General features: G+C 40.3%; 1 protein-coding gene across 1 annotated transcript; it reads left to right on the top strand.

Annotated features, from left to right (window-relative positions):
- Positions 1–13,788: 13,788 nt before the first annotated feature.
- On the top strand, positions 13,789–14,655 carry LOC138902506 (uncharacterized). Its single transcript, XM_070190381.1, has one exon. The coding sequence runs from the start codon at positions 13,789–13,791 to the stop codon at positions 14,653–14,655; it is 867 nt and encodes a 288-aa protein (XP_070046482.1).
- Positions 14,656–15,803: the final 1,148 nt, after the last annotated feature.

The following is a 15,803-nucleotide window of genomic DNA, read 5'->3' as shown; positions in this document are numbered from 1 at the left end:
ATGATGATAAGTCAGCAGAAGTACATTAAAGAGCTCCTGAAGAGATTTGAGATGGAAAGTTCAAAAATTATTTATACTCCTATTGCCATTGCCACTCGTCTGGACATGGATGGACCTGGTTCTCATGTGAACGAAACCATGTACAGAGGCCTCATTGGTTCACTCTTGTATCTCACAGCTAGCAGATCTGATATTGTATTCAGTGTGGGATTATGTGCTAAATTTCAATCCAGTCAAAAGGAATCTCATCTGAAAGCTGCTAAGAGGATTCTAAGGTATCTCAAAGGAACGCATGACCTGGTTCTCTACTATACTTCAGGAGATAATTTTGACTTAATTGGGTATGCTGATACTGATTATGCTGGTTATCTGGTGGATAGAATGAGCACATCTAGCATGGCACACTTTCTGGGGTCGTGCTTAATCTCATGAGGTACAAAGAAATAAAACTCGGTGCCTCTTTCAACTGCAGAAGCTGAGTGTGTGGCAGTTGCCTCGTGTTGTGCTCAACTGTTGTGGATCAATCAACAACTAGAGGATTTCAGTGTGTTCTCGGATTGTGTGCCACTACTGTGTGATAATACAAGTGCTCTCAACATCACAAAGAACCCGATTCAGCATAAGCGAACAAAGTACATTGATGTGCGACATCATTTTCTTAGGGATAATGTTGAAAAAGGCCTCATCTGCATGAAGTTCTATAAAATAGAGGACCAAGTAGCATATATCTTCACCAAAGCATTGAGCAAAGAGCACTTTGAAAAGAATCGACTGGCATTGGGGCTGATAATATCAAACTGAGTACCATATCTCTCAATGATTGGCTATGAAAGAATGAACATGGAAAACTGCTAAAAAATATTTTTTGGCAAACTCTAACTCATTTCTATACCGTTACAGGTAAACACGCATGAGAATTACAGAGTAAACAAGCTGCCAATAACCTTGCATCTTGGTAAAAGGATGAAGCTCACATTTACAAAACTCAATTAGGGAACCTGGTTCCTTTGACTCAGGTAGTAGCTCCTTTTACACTCATGCACACATTAAAAGGCTATAAAAGTTCCACATCATTAAATGTTTTCCGTCTCTCTCTCATCTGTTAAAACCCAAACATCACACCCGTTACAAACTGACTCGTCTACCCAGTAAGATACACCCGTTTGTAACCGGTCCCTCACCCCCTCCAAATAATACCAAAAGACGTCTCTTTCCCAACTATCCACATCAAAGCCACAAAATTCTCTTCTCTTTCTAAAGAAAACCCTCTCTTTCTTGTGTCTCTACTTCCAAACTCTATCGTGTCTCAGAATCTAGAGCTTTCAAGCACTACCAATGTTTTTCCTACTGTGCCTTCATCTCACGAAGCACATGAGTGTGCTTCTGAGTCTCAACCGTTACCCAGTCAAAATCCCACACCAGACCAACAACCATCTACTAGTTCTTCTCCAACCCAGTCGAGTTATGGTTCTCACCGCAGTCTTAAGACTTAGAACCCCAAAAGATTCGTTGCTACAACCTCTCCTTCTGCCTCGCCGGAAAAAAATGACAGACGATGAAACAGTAGACGGAGACGAGGAACAAGAGGTCTTTAGTCAGAAGGTTGGGGGAATCTCTGAAACCCAACAAGATGTGGTTGGCAGGGGTGAAGTATCAACAGTGCCCGCTCCAAGCTTTGATCTGAATATTACCACTCTGATATGTAATGTTCCTCCTGCATCTTCTGATTCTATTTTGGGGGTGAATGAGAAAGAAGCCATTGAGAACATGCTATTGATTGCTATAGAGGGAGGATTGGTTGGAGAATATGAGTGTGATGATGAGACCATTGGGTCTCAGGGGGAAGGTGAAAGTCATAAAGCTGAGTGTAGGGAACTGGTGCCTTTTGAAAATTTGGCACCAGTCAGTACTACTGGGGAAACAACAGAGGGACCTGATTCCTCTGCCCAAGAAGAACACTCTGCTCCTACTTGGGATGAAATCCCTTGCTCCCCAAAAGAGCCCCAGGCCATTACTGATCCTTCTCCTTCTCCTCACTTTAATGCTGAGCCATTGAACTTTGTCATTCCTGAAATGAGATCTCTATCTGAAGAGAAAAATGAGAATAGTGAGGAAGACTATGATAATGTGATTGTGGCAAGCTTCATTGCTGCTATAAGTGGTAGTGCAGTTCCCAAAGAGCCCATTCTTAAAAGACCCACTACTAGGCTATAAAAGAAAGAGGCTTATGAGACTGTTCTGAAGAAAAACAAAGAGAAAAAGAAAAGAAGGAGGTTGGTGAAAAGGGGAAAGCTAGTAAATGAGGAGGATATGCCTCCAGCACATATTGTCCATGTTGATGATGAAGAGGTGAATGAGGAATCTGCTTCCTTAATTCGTAAATCCTCTAAGAAACCTGTGATTCCAAAGCCCAAGAGAGGTTCATCTGTGAAAACTGTAGAGGTGAAAAGTGTCGAGGGAGAGAAGTCTGGTGAGAAATCTTGTGAGAAGTTTGGTGAGAAATCTTGTGAGAAGTATGAAAAAAAGGAGAAAAATGTAAGGAAGTCTGTGAAGAGGAAGGCTAGTAACAAAGAGGAACCTAGTTCCTCTAAGAAGGCAAAAGTGATCACTTCTATATTCATAGATATTAAGTTAAGCGCCTTTGTATATTTTAATGATCTAACAAACTTCTAAATAAGAACCAGATTGGGAACCTGTTACACATCCTCAGAGTGCTCAAGAACAACAAGTCTTAAGTCTGGCACAAGTCCCAACAACTTGAGTCAAAGAAACGGGAGAGGGAACAGATGGCCATCAGTTCCTCTAATGACAGTACAATTCAACTTTCTACACAGTTTGGTGGAAACTGATAGAGAACCAGGTTCTCTACATAGTTTAGTGGACCCTTAGTTTACATCAATAGATGATACTTTCGTCCTCCCACATTCATTCTCTTCTATAAAAGAAATAGTTGCAAAACTTAGGCGCCTTCTGTAATGATGTACATGCGTGTTTTGATGCTCACCACACTTGTGCATCAAAAGTTATGCAAATGGTAACCTGCTATTTTTTCAAGTTACCAAACAATTTACCACTTGCTATTACTGATATCTTCTTATTTCAAATTTCGGAAAACGTGGATAATGTGCTTCACTTTATGTGACTTTTGTTATAAACATTTCTATTTTGCTAGCCGCTAAAGCATATTGGTCATGTGACTGATATAAATATTGGCTGCTGAATGACTCAACAATAAATATTTGACTTGACCTTGTTTTCCTCCTTCTATGATTTGTCCAGGTTTCGATGTGTTTGACTAACCAGACAAAATAGAAATGAAGTTATAGATTGTTCTCTTGTTCAACCAGACTAAATAGAAACGAAGTTACTATTTGTCCCCTTGTTGGCTCCACTTGCTGGACATATACTCACCTGCATCTATCACTTCACCAAACATGTCATGTAGTAGGACGTTTAACTTAGCTCCCTTCTCTTTACCAACAGTAAAGAGAATAAAGAAAGTCAAGTAATCCATAGCCTGTCCGAAAGACAGGATATGGTAAAGGGATAAAGAAAGTGAAAGTTTAGGATCAAGAAAATGCTCACCTCTTGGAAGGGCTCATATGCCATGTAATTTGAGTGTAGACCTGAGATCCTCTGCTCTCATATGCACCATATGGGAGCAGCAAAACAAATGCTTTAACATTGATCTAAAAGTTTGTCCTACTAAAACCATGAGATCCAGAGGATTAGTTAAAATGCTACCATCAGAAGCGCAACTTGCAATGAGTTTAATATAGCTTTGTCCCTATCTATCTTCCTCTGATGCGCAACTTGCAATGAGTTTAATATAGCTTTGTCCCTCTCTATCTTTCTCATTTGATATTCTTTCGTTCTCCGTCGGAGAACTTTTACGATAACTGAGAAGGGAATGAGTTACTAGTATTGTATTAAGTAGAATTTTTGTTATCAGAAAAAACCAGTAAAGGATTCAAATAGTAACGACAACCTAAAAAAAGGAGATTCCTCTTTAATTAGATCCAAAAACATTTATATTCTATTACTATTACTTATTGATCAATAGTTTGTATACACACTAATTCTTAAATAAGAGATCATACATCATGTAGAAAAAAGGCTAGATTTGAACTTCTAAACAAGATTTCTTCGATGAGTTAATAATTGTGGACTTTGCAATGTTGCCACTAGGGACTATATCTCAATAACAATTTATAAATAAGTACCTGAAACTGATATATCTCAACTTCACAAATTGATCATAGTACAAGTTACTCTTTATGAAAAATAATTCACTCCTTTCGTAAGATAATATAATTGCTATCTTATTACATTTGGGTCCGGGCTCAACACGGGCCATTCTACCCTAGTAATCTTAGATATGATGCTTAAAGGTAATGTAGCACCACTAGATAACCCTCCCATCTATCCTATCTTTAGCCTAAACGTTAAAAGCTGAACAAATCCTAGTAACTCCTGAGTGATCCCAAGAAGTGCATATAACCTACATTAGTGAAGAGGCATGAAAAATAAGTTTATGGGTTTGGTTTAAACTTCAGAAGACCTTGAGTTGCATAATCTCATCAACGTACATAGGAACGGAGCTAGAGTGCCGGGAGTGAGTTCAGCCGAACCCAGTAGCTTTGGTTTGAACCCTGTATTTGTCTTAAAATTTTTATTGAATATGTATAAATTATTAATTTAAAACCCAGTAATATCAAACGATTAAAATTCTAAACCCATAAATTTAAAGTACTGGCTCCGCCTACGTACATGTTGCAAAGTGGTGCAGTTAGTCTAACTCTTATCATTTTGTACAAGTTTCACCAATTCTGCTTTTCTTGTGTAGTGAAGGATTTTTGTTGATAAAAGGAAGGAATTTAGTGCCACATTTGGCACCGGTGGGCAATTGAAGGACTTCAACTAGTTTTTTTTATTTTTTTATATAAGATCTACTATGATTTTTTTCCCTTTTCAGATCTAAAGTTAATAGTTTTTGTGGGTGAGCTATCAAAAATTTGTTTGTATTTTAACTATTTAATAAGTGAAAGCTCACTTGAACGATGAAGGTTATTTCAATAATTTTACTTAGTCCATTATGAGCAGGAAGAATGAGGTAAAAAAGACTTTTGAAGTATTGTGTAATTAACAAAAAATGTGTCATTAAAGGGGTTCGGGGATCGGATTAAAAATAGTAAAAGTTGTGGGTAAATATTAAAATTTTTAAAAAACCATACCCATTCAAATTATTTCAAATTTTCATTTCCCTCTTTTCTCTCCCCTTTACTTCTTCTTCTCCTTCTTCCTTCTTTCTTCTTTGTCTTACTCATTCTCTCATTCTTCTTCCTTACTTTCTTCTTTCTCTTCAACTTTCGTTGCTGCTGCTGCTGGTAGTTCGTCTATGTCATCATCTTCTTCTTCATTTTCTTCCTTGTTTTTTCCTTCTTTCCCTCTTCATCTCATTTTCATCTTCTTCTTCTTCTTTCATTTTTTCTTTTCTTCTAGTGGTTTAAAATATACGAGGGAAAGAGAAAAATATAAAATTTTACAAAGTGAGTATTATGCAAAATACCCTCGAGATATTTTGAGACATTTCCATAAACGAGTATTATGCAAAACATCCCCGGGATGTTTCAAACATTCCTCGGGATATTTCTTATGCTTCTTTCTTTTTGATGTTTGATCTTTTTTCAACAGATATTTCAAACATCTCCACAAATATTTAAAACATCTGTGCAGATGTTTTGAAACATCTCAGTAGATGTTTGAAACATTTCTCTAGATATTTGAATCATCTTTCTAAATGTTTGAGGATTAGGAGTGGCGGGGGATAGAGAGAAGCGTTGCGATATAGAGGAGCAAGGGGAGGATAGAGATGAGCGTTGCGAGATGGAGAAGTGACGGGAGGAGGAGGAGGAGTGGGAGGAGGAATAGGGGTGTAGGAGGGAGAATTTTTTGAAAATAAGAAAACTTTGGAGTTTTTAAAAATTATGTTATTAACGCTAATTACAAAAGTATCCGTTCAACCTCATTCTTAATAGTTTTGTCTTAAAAATTGATATAAGTTTTGAAGTGTCTTAAATATTAAAATCCTCGACTAATGTCCCTCCACCATTCCGTTCGTAAATGCTCTGTGTCACATTGTAATGACCACTTGGGTTTATAGTTTGTTCATCCGTTTGACTTCTTCTTTATCATCTGCAGCTTCTCATATTTTGAGATCTCTCTTGTTCTTTGTTCCTATATTTACTTGTTTGCATTCTTGAATTGCTTGCCTTTTATTTTCATTAAGGAGTTTGAAGTTCAAATGTATGATTTGGAATTGGGTTTTAAGATATCAACTGAACTACTATTTCAGATCTAGACCAAACAATTTCGAAAGTTCCAAATACACATAGGGTTTTTGGAGTTCAAGGGATATACACGAAGTGAACTGCATAAAAACTGCTTGATACTGATCTGTTAGCGCCTCATACCGAGAGGTAAGAATGAAATTTTCACATGTTGAGAAAACTATTAAAAATCTTATGTGGTTATTATAATTTTCATATCAATGGTCATGATTTAGTTACTTCCTCTTGGGTTCTTAAGAATTTTTATTTTTTTGTATATCTATTTACCATATTTCGGACATGCATGTTCTTGTTTGTCACCAATTTTTGTAGACTTAAGATTCCTCAGATATTGTGTATCAAAAAATTGTGCTTGGCTGCCGAGGCTGCCACTGCCATGACTATTAATCATTTTTGACTATACCTGTGTAAGTCTAATTCTTGGTATACCAGTTTTGTTGAGACCATGTTTCTGGATATTCTTTGAAAATGGTATCTCATTTTAGATTCTGCCTTACCAATTCTGGTTTGCTAAATGTTAGTATCTGATCAATTTTTGAACATGATAAAAGAGTTAAGATAAGCAGGGTAAAAAGTCCCTATAGAATAAAAAAAATTGTACAATTTTGTTTGGTTGTTGTTGCTCCTAAATGCACACGCAAGTATACATGGTCGTACAAGTAATATAAGATTATAAGTCCAGATATCGTACCCACAGGAACTTGTGATTAACTATTTACTAAATTAAACTAGACAATTAATCTATTCAAACAATTTTCTAAAGTGTGATTATTTAACTAGACTGATCTAGAGTAGTAAACTAAGCGATTAAAGAAAATAAGTCGGCAATCTTAGAAACAAATTCGATGGGATAGAATGTTCCAGAGCTATGGGTTAACTAACAATCCCGTTGAATTTTCTACTTAAATTGTCTAATTAATTTATCTAGTTTATTGATTGACAGGGTTAATATTACTCGTAGTATTCTCCCGAAGTACTACTCGCTTATTCAAGGTAACTTAACGCCTATATTCCTATGGAATTAGGATTAACAAGAACGCATTAATAATTCATGTATAGTAACCAAGCAAGGCGATTAGGTATATTCCTATTCTAACCGCAAATCTGTTCCTGATACTCAGGTTCAAGATCTTGCTCTACTCAATCCTATATGCAATCTAGAATTCCCTCTTTTGAGTTTAATCTTAGATTCGTAGATAGTATTTAATTGGTGATCAAACAATCAAATAATTAAGTGCAAGATTGAATAAAATAGTGCCCAGTCTTTTTTTTTAAACCTATTATGGTCGCTAGAGTCCAAAAAAACTATAATTAGGTTTCGGACTCGTGGTAAGTACTACGTACACACTATCCTTCCCATACTCCACTTGTAAAATTACACTAGGTATGTTATTATTGTTGTAACGTTCTTTGTATATGTTGTATCTATTGGTACATCTGAAAATTTTACCATGACTTATTCTTTTTTCTTCATCATGTGCTTCTAATATTTTCATTTGACGAAACTTTTCTACATGATTTCATTTCGTTGCGTCATTTTGATCTTCACGTTCAATCTGTTCGGTAATTTGAGATTAGTGGGATAGAGTCTCTATCATAGAGATGCTTCCTGAAATTCATCCTCAACTTTGAAAAACCAAGTTATTTGATAAATGAATAACATCCTTTGCCACTTTGCCACTTAATAAAGGAGGATATCTTGTATAGCCATATGTATAATGAGTCGCAATATAATTTGGCTTTATTGTATTTGCAGTTTGATGTACACCAGTTCTGCACGATTGTATGTGCATCATTTTAGAGTCGTTTCTAGAGGAATCCTGAGGCTATCAAGGTATATGTAAATTTGATATATAACCCATTTTTCCTGGGGTTTGAACTAGGTATGTGTAGTTTTCTACATGCAGTTTATTTTATCCTGGGTTTAAACTCAAATCTATGCATGACACTGTTGCAAGCTGATCTGGCGGTATCTGTTATTGCTAAGTGTATAGAAGTGTTTTATAGAGAATGAAGACCAGTAAAAAGGAATAACTCAAATTCTTTCTTCTGAGACGGTTCATATGTATGGACGTTCAAGCACTTGAGAAAACTGCCCCTTCTTTTGAAATTATGTTAAAGGCTTAAATTTTTATTTTATTTTTCCTTTTTTTTCTTTCTGCAATTGGATAAAGATATGATTTTATATGAGAAATATCTTCTTAATGTTTGATATTTTTGTGGTAATCTTGTAGTTGCACGAGTAATAAAAACAACTATGTTGGGCAAATGCCCGTGCACACATCTAGTTTGTAAAGAAGCGAAGGTGGTGTTAGTTGTGGTCATAGCGGAGCTACAGTGTCTCTAATGGTATTTATTGGTGGTTATGGTGATTTATGTGAGGGAAATCTTTTTGTTAGAGGTGTACATTATATAATATGTATATATAATGTATATACTCTCTACATATATATACAAAAGTTGTATATTATACAGTGTATAAAAGTTATATATACATCGTTCTTGAGTTTCGTAGTGTATCCTTAGTGTATCAAGAGTATATTCGTATATCATGAGTATTGTCATGGACGGCTTTCCAGCCATGCCCCATGACCCCTTGGACGCACCCCGTGGCGTCCTGGCAAGCCTCCCAACACCAAGCACCACGGTCGGCCCCGTGGTCTCGGCAGCTCCAAGTGACAAGCGCGCATGTGCCTCTGCCGCCCCACCGCTAGCCATCGCGAGCGCCCAGCCACAGGCAGACGCCAATAGCGCCGCGCGCGCAGACCTTGATGATAAAGACAAAGTTGCTGCCAACGGACCTATTTCTACCTTGTAGAAGACTAAGTCCTTTTCATTGTAAATATAGAGTAGTTTTACTGCATTTTCTTTAAGTGTGCTTGTACAGCTTATTTAGGTCAAGTTATATAACTTTGGTTTTTTTTTAAGCATTGTTAAGGGGGATCAAGCAATCAAACTTTCTAGCAAGCAAACAATTTTCTGTACTGGTATCTCTCCCCCCGACACCATGTTGCTTTTCTGTAATAGCTTTCATTAATGCAATCAAACTTTCTTTTATTCTCAATTCTCTTTTCTGCTCTTTCAGTTGCTCATGACATTGATTTTTCCGTACGGCACTGACAATCTAGTCTAGCGTACGGAGGGGACCTCAATTGGCGGACAGCAATCGCACTAACATCGATTGCTTAGCCTTACGTCGCCCTTCCAAAGAATCTCAGGAAGGCGCCGCGTAACAGTTGGTATCAGAGCCTAGGCTCGACATCGGACGAGGGATTACATTGCAATTACCCCTATTTCTGACCATGGTGAATCATGGGATCGCATCGCGATCCTTGAGGAGACGGTATTACGGCCCATCTTGGAAATGGTGCCTGATCTAAAGACCAGCCTAGTGCAAAGGTTGGACGACCTGGACCGCAGACTGCTCCAGGCCGAAGTTGACATAGAAAATATCAGTCGCGACTCTGAAGGAGACCGACAAACGGAAGCCACAGAGGCAGCCGATTTTTTTGGTAAATTCAAGGTCATCCAATAGGAGCGTGCCGAGGATTTAGCCCACAGGGCATAAGAGGCAAACATGGTGACTGCCATACAACAAATTATAGACAACTTGGCATGCCAGCTCTACATTGTCAATGCTGCTTTAAAAGGCCTACTTCGAGGAGGTGGAAACCAAATCGGGGGTGTTGTAAACCTCACCCCTGTGGCACAAAAATTGAAAATTCCTGAGCCAAAGCCATACAGTGGAGTTCGGAATGCAAAGAAGTGAAAAACTTCATCTTCGACATCGAACAATACTTCAATACCGTGTGGGGCCTAGAAGAAGCTAAGAAGGTAGCAACTGCTGCCATGTATCTTTAGGGTGATGCCAAACTCTGGCGGCGGGTGAAATGCGAAGCCATCAAGGCCGGTGAAGATGCCCTCGAGACATTGGCAGAACTGAAGGCAGCCATACTTCTACAGTTCTTCCCTGAAAATATTGAATACAATGCAAGGAGAAAGCTACGGAAGCTCCGCCAGACAAAATCAGTGCGGGATTACGTATGGGAATTCTCTGCGCTCATGCTGAACATCCGTGACATGGGGGACAAAGACAAACTCTTCACCTTCATGGAATGGTTGAAAACTTATGCTCGCATGGAGTTACAAAGACAAAGGGTAGACACATTTCTTAAGGTGATCCAAGCAGCAGAGTGCCTTGGGGATTATCAAGTGGAAGCCCGGAAGGACAGGCCTCAACAGCCTGTCTGAGAAGGATACAAAGGGGGCCAGCCGAACACTGGTGGCCCTAGCAGAAGTGGAGGAGACTGAAGTGCAACCAAATCTAAGGCTCCCTCCTCAGGCAGTACTAGCGCTGCATCTAACAACAACGATCGGGGGAGGAAACCCCCCTCAGGATGTCGTCATTGCGGCAGACTACATTGGAATAATGAATACCCACATGCACAGATGAACACCCATCAAGCTTTTGAGGATGGGACGGATGACGACGCCGATGATGCGGACCAGACTGAACCAGTAGGTGCATTTAATCCAATTGCTAGCTTTATTTCTGAGTCCTTAGCGGGAACCAGTGCTGGTATCCATAAGAAGGAGGACCCCTGCCCAATCTCCAAGAAAGGGAAAAAGAAGGCGAATGAGAGGACTCCTCCTAATCAAGAGAGGACCTTAATGTTCGTCGACATGAAGGTAAATGGCAAGACCATTCGGACAATGATAGATACGGGTGCTACCCACAACTACTTAGCCTCGACTCAGGTGGATTGCCTTTGCCTAGTTGTAGGAAAGGGCAAAGGTCGTATCAAGGCTATCAACTCACCTTCTCAGCTAGTGGGTGGAATAGCCAAAGAAGTACCATTGAAGCTTGGCCCTTATGAAGGAGAATTTAACCTGCGCGTGGTGATCATAGATGACTACGAGTTGATAGTGGGGTTGGAATTACTAAGTCAAACCAACACCATGCCCGTTCTGTATGCAGACATGCTACTGATGATAGGAACAAATGGGGCCAAGCCTTGCATCATTCCGTGCATGCATGAAGATGGCCGTCGAGAATATCTCGGCCTTGCAGTTGAAGAAGGGGGTCAAAAGACATGAACCCACATTCCTGGCTACCCTCTGCATTGAAGATATAGAATGCTCCTTGGGTTCCATTCCTGCACCCATGAAGGAGCTACTATTGGAATTTGAAGACATAATGCCACAAGACATGCCAAAGCGACTCCCGCCTAGGCGCACTGTGGACCATGAGATTGAGTTGGTTCTGGGTGCGAAGCCACCTGCCCGGGCGCCCTACAAAATGTCACAACCCAAACTCACTGAGCTTCGGAGACAATTGATGGAAAGGCTAGAAACAGGGATCATCATACCCTCCAAATCCCCATACGGCCCCCTATGCTATTCCAAAAGAAACATGATGACAACTTACAACTCTGTGTGGATTATCGGGCTCTAAACAAAAATACCGTGAAGAACAAGTACCTTATTTCGCTAATGGCAGACTTGTTCGACAGACTAGGTAGTGCGACGGTGTTCACCAAAATAGACCCGAGGACAGGTTATTGGCTAGTTCGGATTGTAGAGGGTGATGAACACAAGACGACCTGCGTGACAAGATATGGGTCGTATGACTTCCTGGTTATGCCATTCAACTTGACTAATGCGCCAGCCATATTTTGAATCCTGATGAACCAAGTCTTCTGAGAATACATTGACGAATTCGTGGTGGTATACTTAGATGACATTGTGGTATATAGCCAGACACTGGAAGAACACCTGGAGCACTTGTGGAAGGTCCTAGCCCGATTGCGGGAGCACAGATTATATGCGAAGCTATCCAAGTGCTCCTTTGCTCAGAAACAAATTGACTTCCTCGGACATATCATCGAGGAAGGGCAAATGAAGATGGACCAACAGAAGATTCAGGCCATCACAGATTGGCCGCCGCCTAAGGATATACACGCCTTGAGATCGTTTCTTGGCCTATGCAACTTCTATCGGCGATTTGTGAAAAATTACTCCCTCATTGTAGTACCACTGATAGAACTTCTCAAGAAGGGCACACCTTGGGATTGGGGACCCAGGCGAGTAGAGGCCTTCAACGTATTGAAAGCGGCTATGTCTAGTAGCCCTGTCTTGACTCTCCCTGATTTGGCCAAGCCATTCGAGGTACAAACGGATGCCTCCGACTATGCCCTTGGTGGAGTCTTGCTACAAGAAGGGCATCCCGTAGCGTACGAGACCCGAAAACTAAAGAATGCAGAGCGGCGCTATGCCGCCCACGAGAAAGAATTATTGGCTGTCATTCATTGCTTATGCCTTTGGAGGAATTATCTACTGGGAACCCCGTTCGTGGTCAAGACAGACAACACAGCTGTTAGCCATTTCATGAGCCAGCCGAAGCTGAATGGTCGATAGGCTAGGTGGCAGGAACTCCTAGCGAAATTTTACTTCAACCTGGAGTATTGAAGTGGGAAGACTAATCATGTTGCTGATGCGCTCAGTCGGAGAGCCAATCTAGCATCAGTGTGCCTACTCGACACCCTAAGGGGGAGCGAAGTAAGCACCACCATAAAAGACCAGATATATAATCTACTCATCAAGGATCCTGCTGTTCAGTATTTGGTTGATTTGGTAGGATAGGGCAAGACTCGCTAGTTTTACAAAGAAGATAGTTTCCTGAAAGTGAAAGGGAGTTGACTTTATGTTCCTAAAGGAGGAGATCTGTGAAGGACTCTTATGGCGGAATGCCACGATACTTTGTGGGCTGGTCAACCCGGGGAAGAACGCACCATGGCATTACTTCGCTGTGCATATTATTGGCCTCAAATAACAGATGACGTCGCTCAGTATGTGAAGACTTGTCTAGTATGCCAAAAGGATACGTCGGACCGTTTGACGCAAGCAGGATTCTTGGAACCACTAGCTGTCCCAAAAAGACCTTGGGAAACAGTTTCCCTGGATTTTATCACCGGATTGCCCAAGGTCGGAGATCTCACAACTATCCTGGTTGTCGTGGATCGATTTTCAAAGTTTGCTACCTTTATAGCAGCCCCACAATATATATCAGCAGAAGAAACAACCCGACTCTTCTTCTCTCATGTCATCAAATATTAGGGCCTACTTAAGATATCATTAGTGATCGCGACTCACGCTTCACTAGCAACTTTTGGACCCAGCTCTTTAAGTGTCTCGGGTCAAAATTGAGTCATAGCTCAAGTTTTCATCTACAATCTGATGGCCAGAATGAGCGATTCAATGGCATGCTGGAGGAATATCTCTGCCACTTCGTAACCGGATCGCAGAAGAACTGGGTGAAGCTTCTGGATGCTGCTCAGTTTTGTTTTAATTCACAAAAGAGCTCTAGTACCAACAAAAGCGCTTTTAAAATTGTTACCGGACAACAACCACTATCCCACACACTGTGAATGCACCAAACATGTCAAAATCTCCTCGAGCTGCTAGCTTCTCAAAAGAATGGAAGCGAAATTTTGAGATAGTGCGGAGTTATCTTGTCAAAGCCCAAAAGCAGATGGGGAGGCATGCTGTTCAAAATCGTCGCTTTGTTGAATACCAAGTAGGAGACAAAGTGATGGTCAAAATTCCAAAGCGGTACTTGTTTGCAGGGGTCCATGACCCTCGCCTATTGAAAAAATATATTGGACCCTTGTCCATTGAAAGGCGCATTGGGAAAGTTGCATACGGGGTGGATACCCCAGTTTGGTGGAAAATCCATTCCGTTTTCCATGTCAGTCTCCTGAAACCTATTCGGGAAGATATCGAGGATCCTTCACGGAGCCAACTCATAGTACCCAGTATTCGAGGCCCCAATTTAACCGGAAAAAGGCATGTCGAAGCTATTCTTGATGATCGAGTGATACACGCCTCAAGGAAAGATCACCAAGAGTTCTTGGTAAAATGGCAGGGATGTGATACAGAGGAGAATACCTGGGAGAGGGGAACAAACCTCAAAGCCTACAAGAGCCTACTTGATGATTATCTTGCAAGTAAGGCGACGAGGACGTCGCCAACTCAGGTGGGGGAGAATGTCATGGGCAGCTTTCCAGCCATGCCCCATGACCCCTTGGACGCACCTCCTGGCGTCCTGGTAAGCCTCCCAACACCTAGCGCCATGGTCAGCCCAGTGGTCTCGGCAGCTCCAAGTGAAAAACATGCATGTGCCTCTGTCGCCCCACCGCTAGCCATCGCCAGCGCCCAGCCACAGGCAGACGCCAATAGAGCCGTGCGCGCAGACCCTGATGCTAAAGACAAAGTTATTGCCAACGGACCTGTTTCTACCTTGTAGAAGACTAAGTCCTTTTTCATTGTAAATATAGAGTAGTTTTACTGTATTTTCTTTAAGTGTGCTTCTACAACTTATTTGGGTCATGTTATGTAACTTTGGTTTATTTTTTTTAGCATTATTAAGGGGGAATCAAGCAATCAAACTTTCTAGCAAGCAAACAATACTCTGTACTGGTGTCTCTCCCCCCGACACCGTATTGCTTTTCTGTAATAGCTTTCATTAATGCAATCAAGTTTTCTTTCATTCTCAATTCTCTTTTCTGCTCTCTCAGTTGCTCATGACATTAGTTTTCTCGTACGGCACTGACAATCTAGTCTAGCGTACGGAGGAGACCTCAGTTGGCGGACAACAATCGCACTGATATCGATTGCTTAGCCTTACGTCGCCCTTCTAAAGAATCTCAGGAAGGCGCCGCGTAACAGTATATATGGTCTGTTGTAAAATTTATAAAAGTTATATATACACAGCCTCCTCATCATCCTCCTCCTTATTATCCTCCTCCTCGACATGAGTATTTTATGCTTATGCAGTTTTATCCTTTTATTTTATTGATTTGGTCTCTCTCTTTCTATATAAAAGATTTTATGTAAAAGAATTTCGGATTCAAGTGCTTTGAAGGTTGAGAAAAATGGTGAAGGGCAGAGGAGAGGTGGAGCTGTTGTGAAAGGAGACAAGTTGGAAGAAAAGGAACAATTACAACAACTAGGGAGGGAAGGGTGAATGGGCGGCACGGAAAATGACAGAGTATAGTCATTCTCAAACTAATAACGAATATATACACACACACACATTCTGTATCTAATATAAAAAAATTATACAAATTTTATTTTTTTGGCTATCGAAAATAAATAGTTTCTGGCGCGGGCTAAAAGTGAAAAAATCCAATATTATTTTTACTGGTTGTGTATTTTATTAGATTTAGCTACAAGTTGATATACTTTTTGGCCAATCAACCAAATATGTCAGAGCCCAATATACAACCAACCCTGCACGAACTGTTCAAAGATCTGGACCCAAACTCTTTTATAGGCCGCTCAGGACCCAACCCGATTGTCAAAAATTCTGAAATTTGGATTTCAAGAATATCTAAACGAGAACAATGATAAAATTATTATCTACACTAATTCTCCTAAAATAAATTGAGGGGA

The sequence above is a fragment of the Nicotiana tomentosiformis genome, chromosome 12 (genome assembly GCF_000390325.3).
Source record: "Nicotiana tomentosiformis chromosome 12, ASM39032v3, whole genome shotgun sequence".
NCBI lineage: Eukaryota > Viridiplantae > Streptophyta > Magnoliopsida > Solanales > Solanaceae > Nicotiana > Nicotiana tomentosiformis.
The sequence above is the reverse complement of the archived record's forward strand: the minus strand, read 5'-3'. Positions and strand labels throughout refer to the sequence as shown.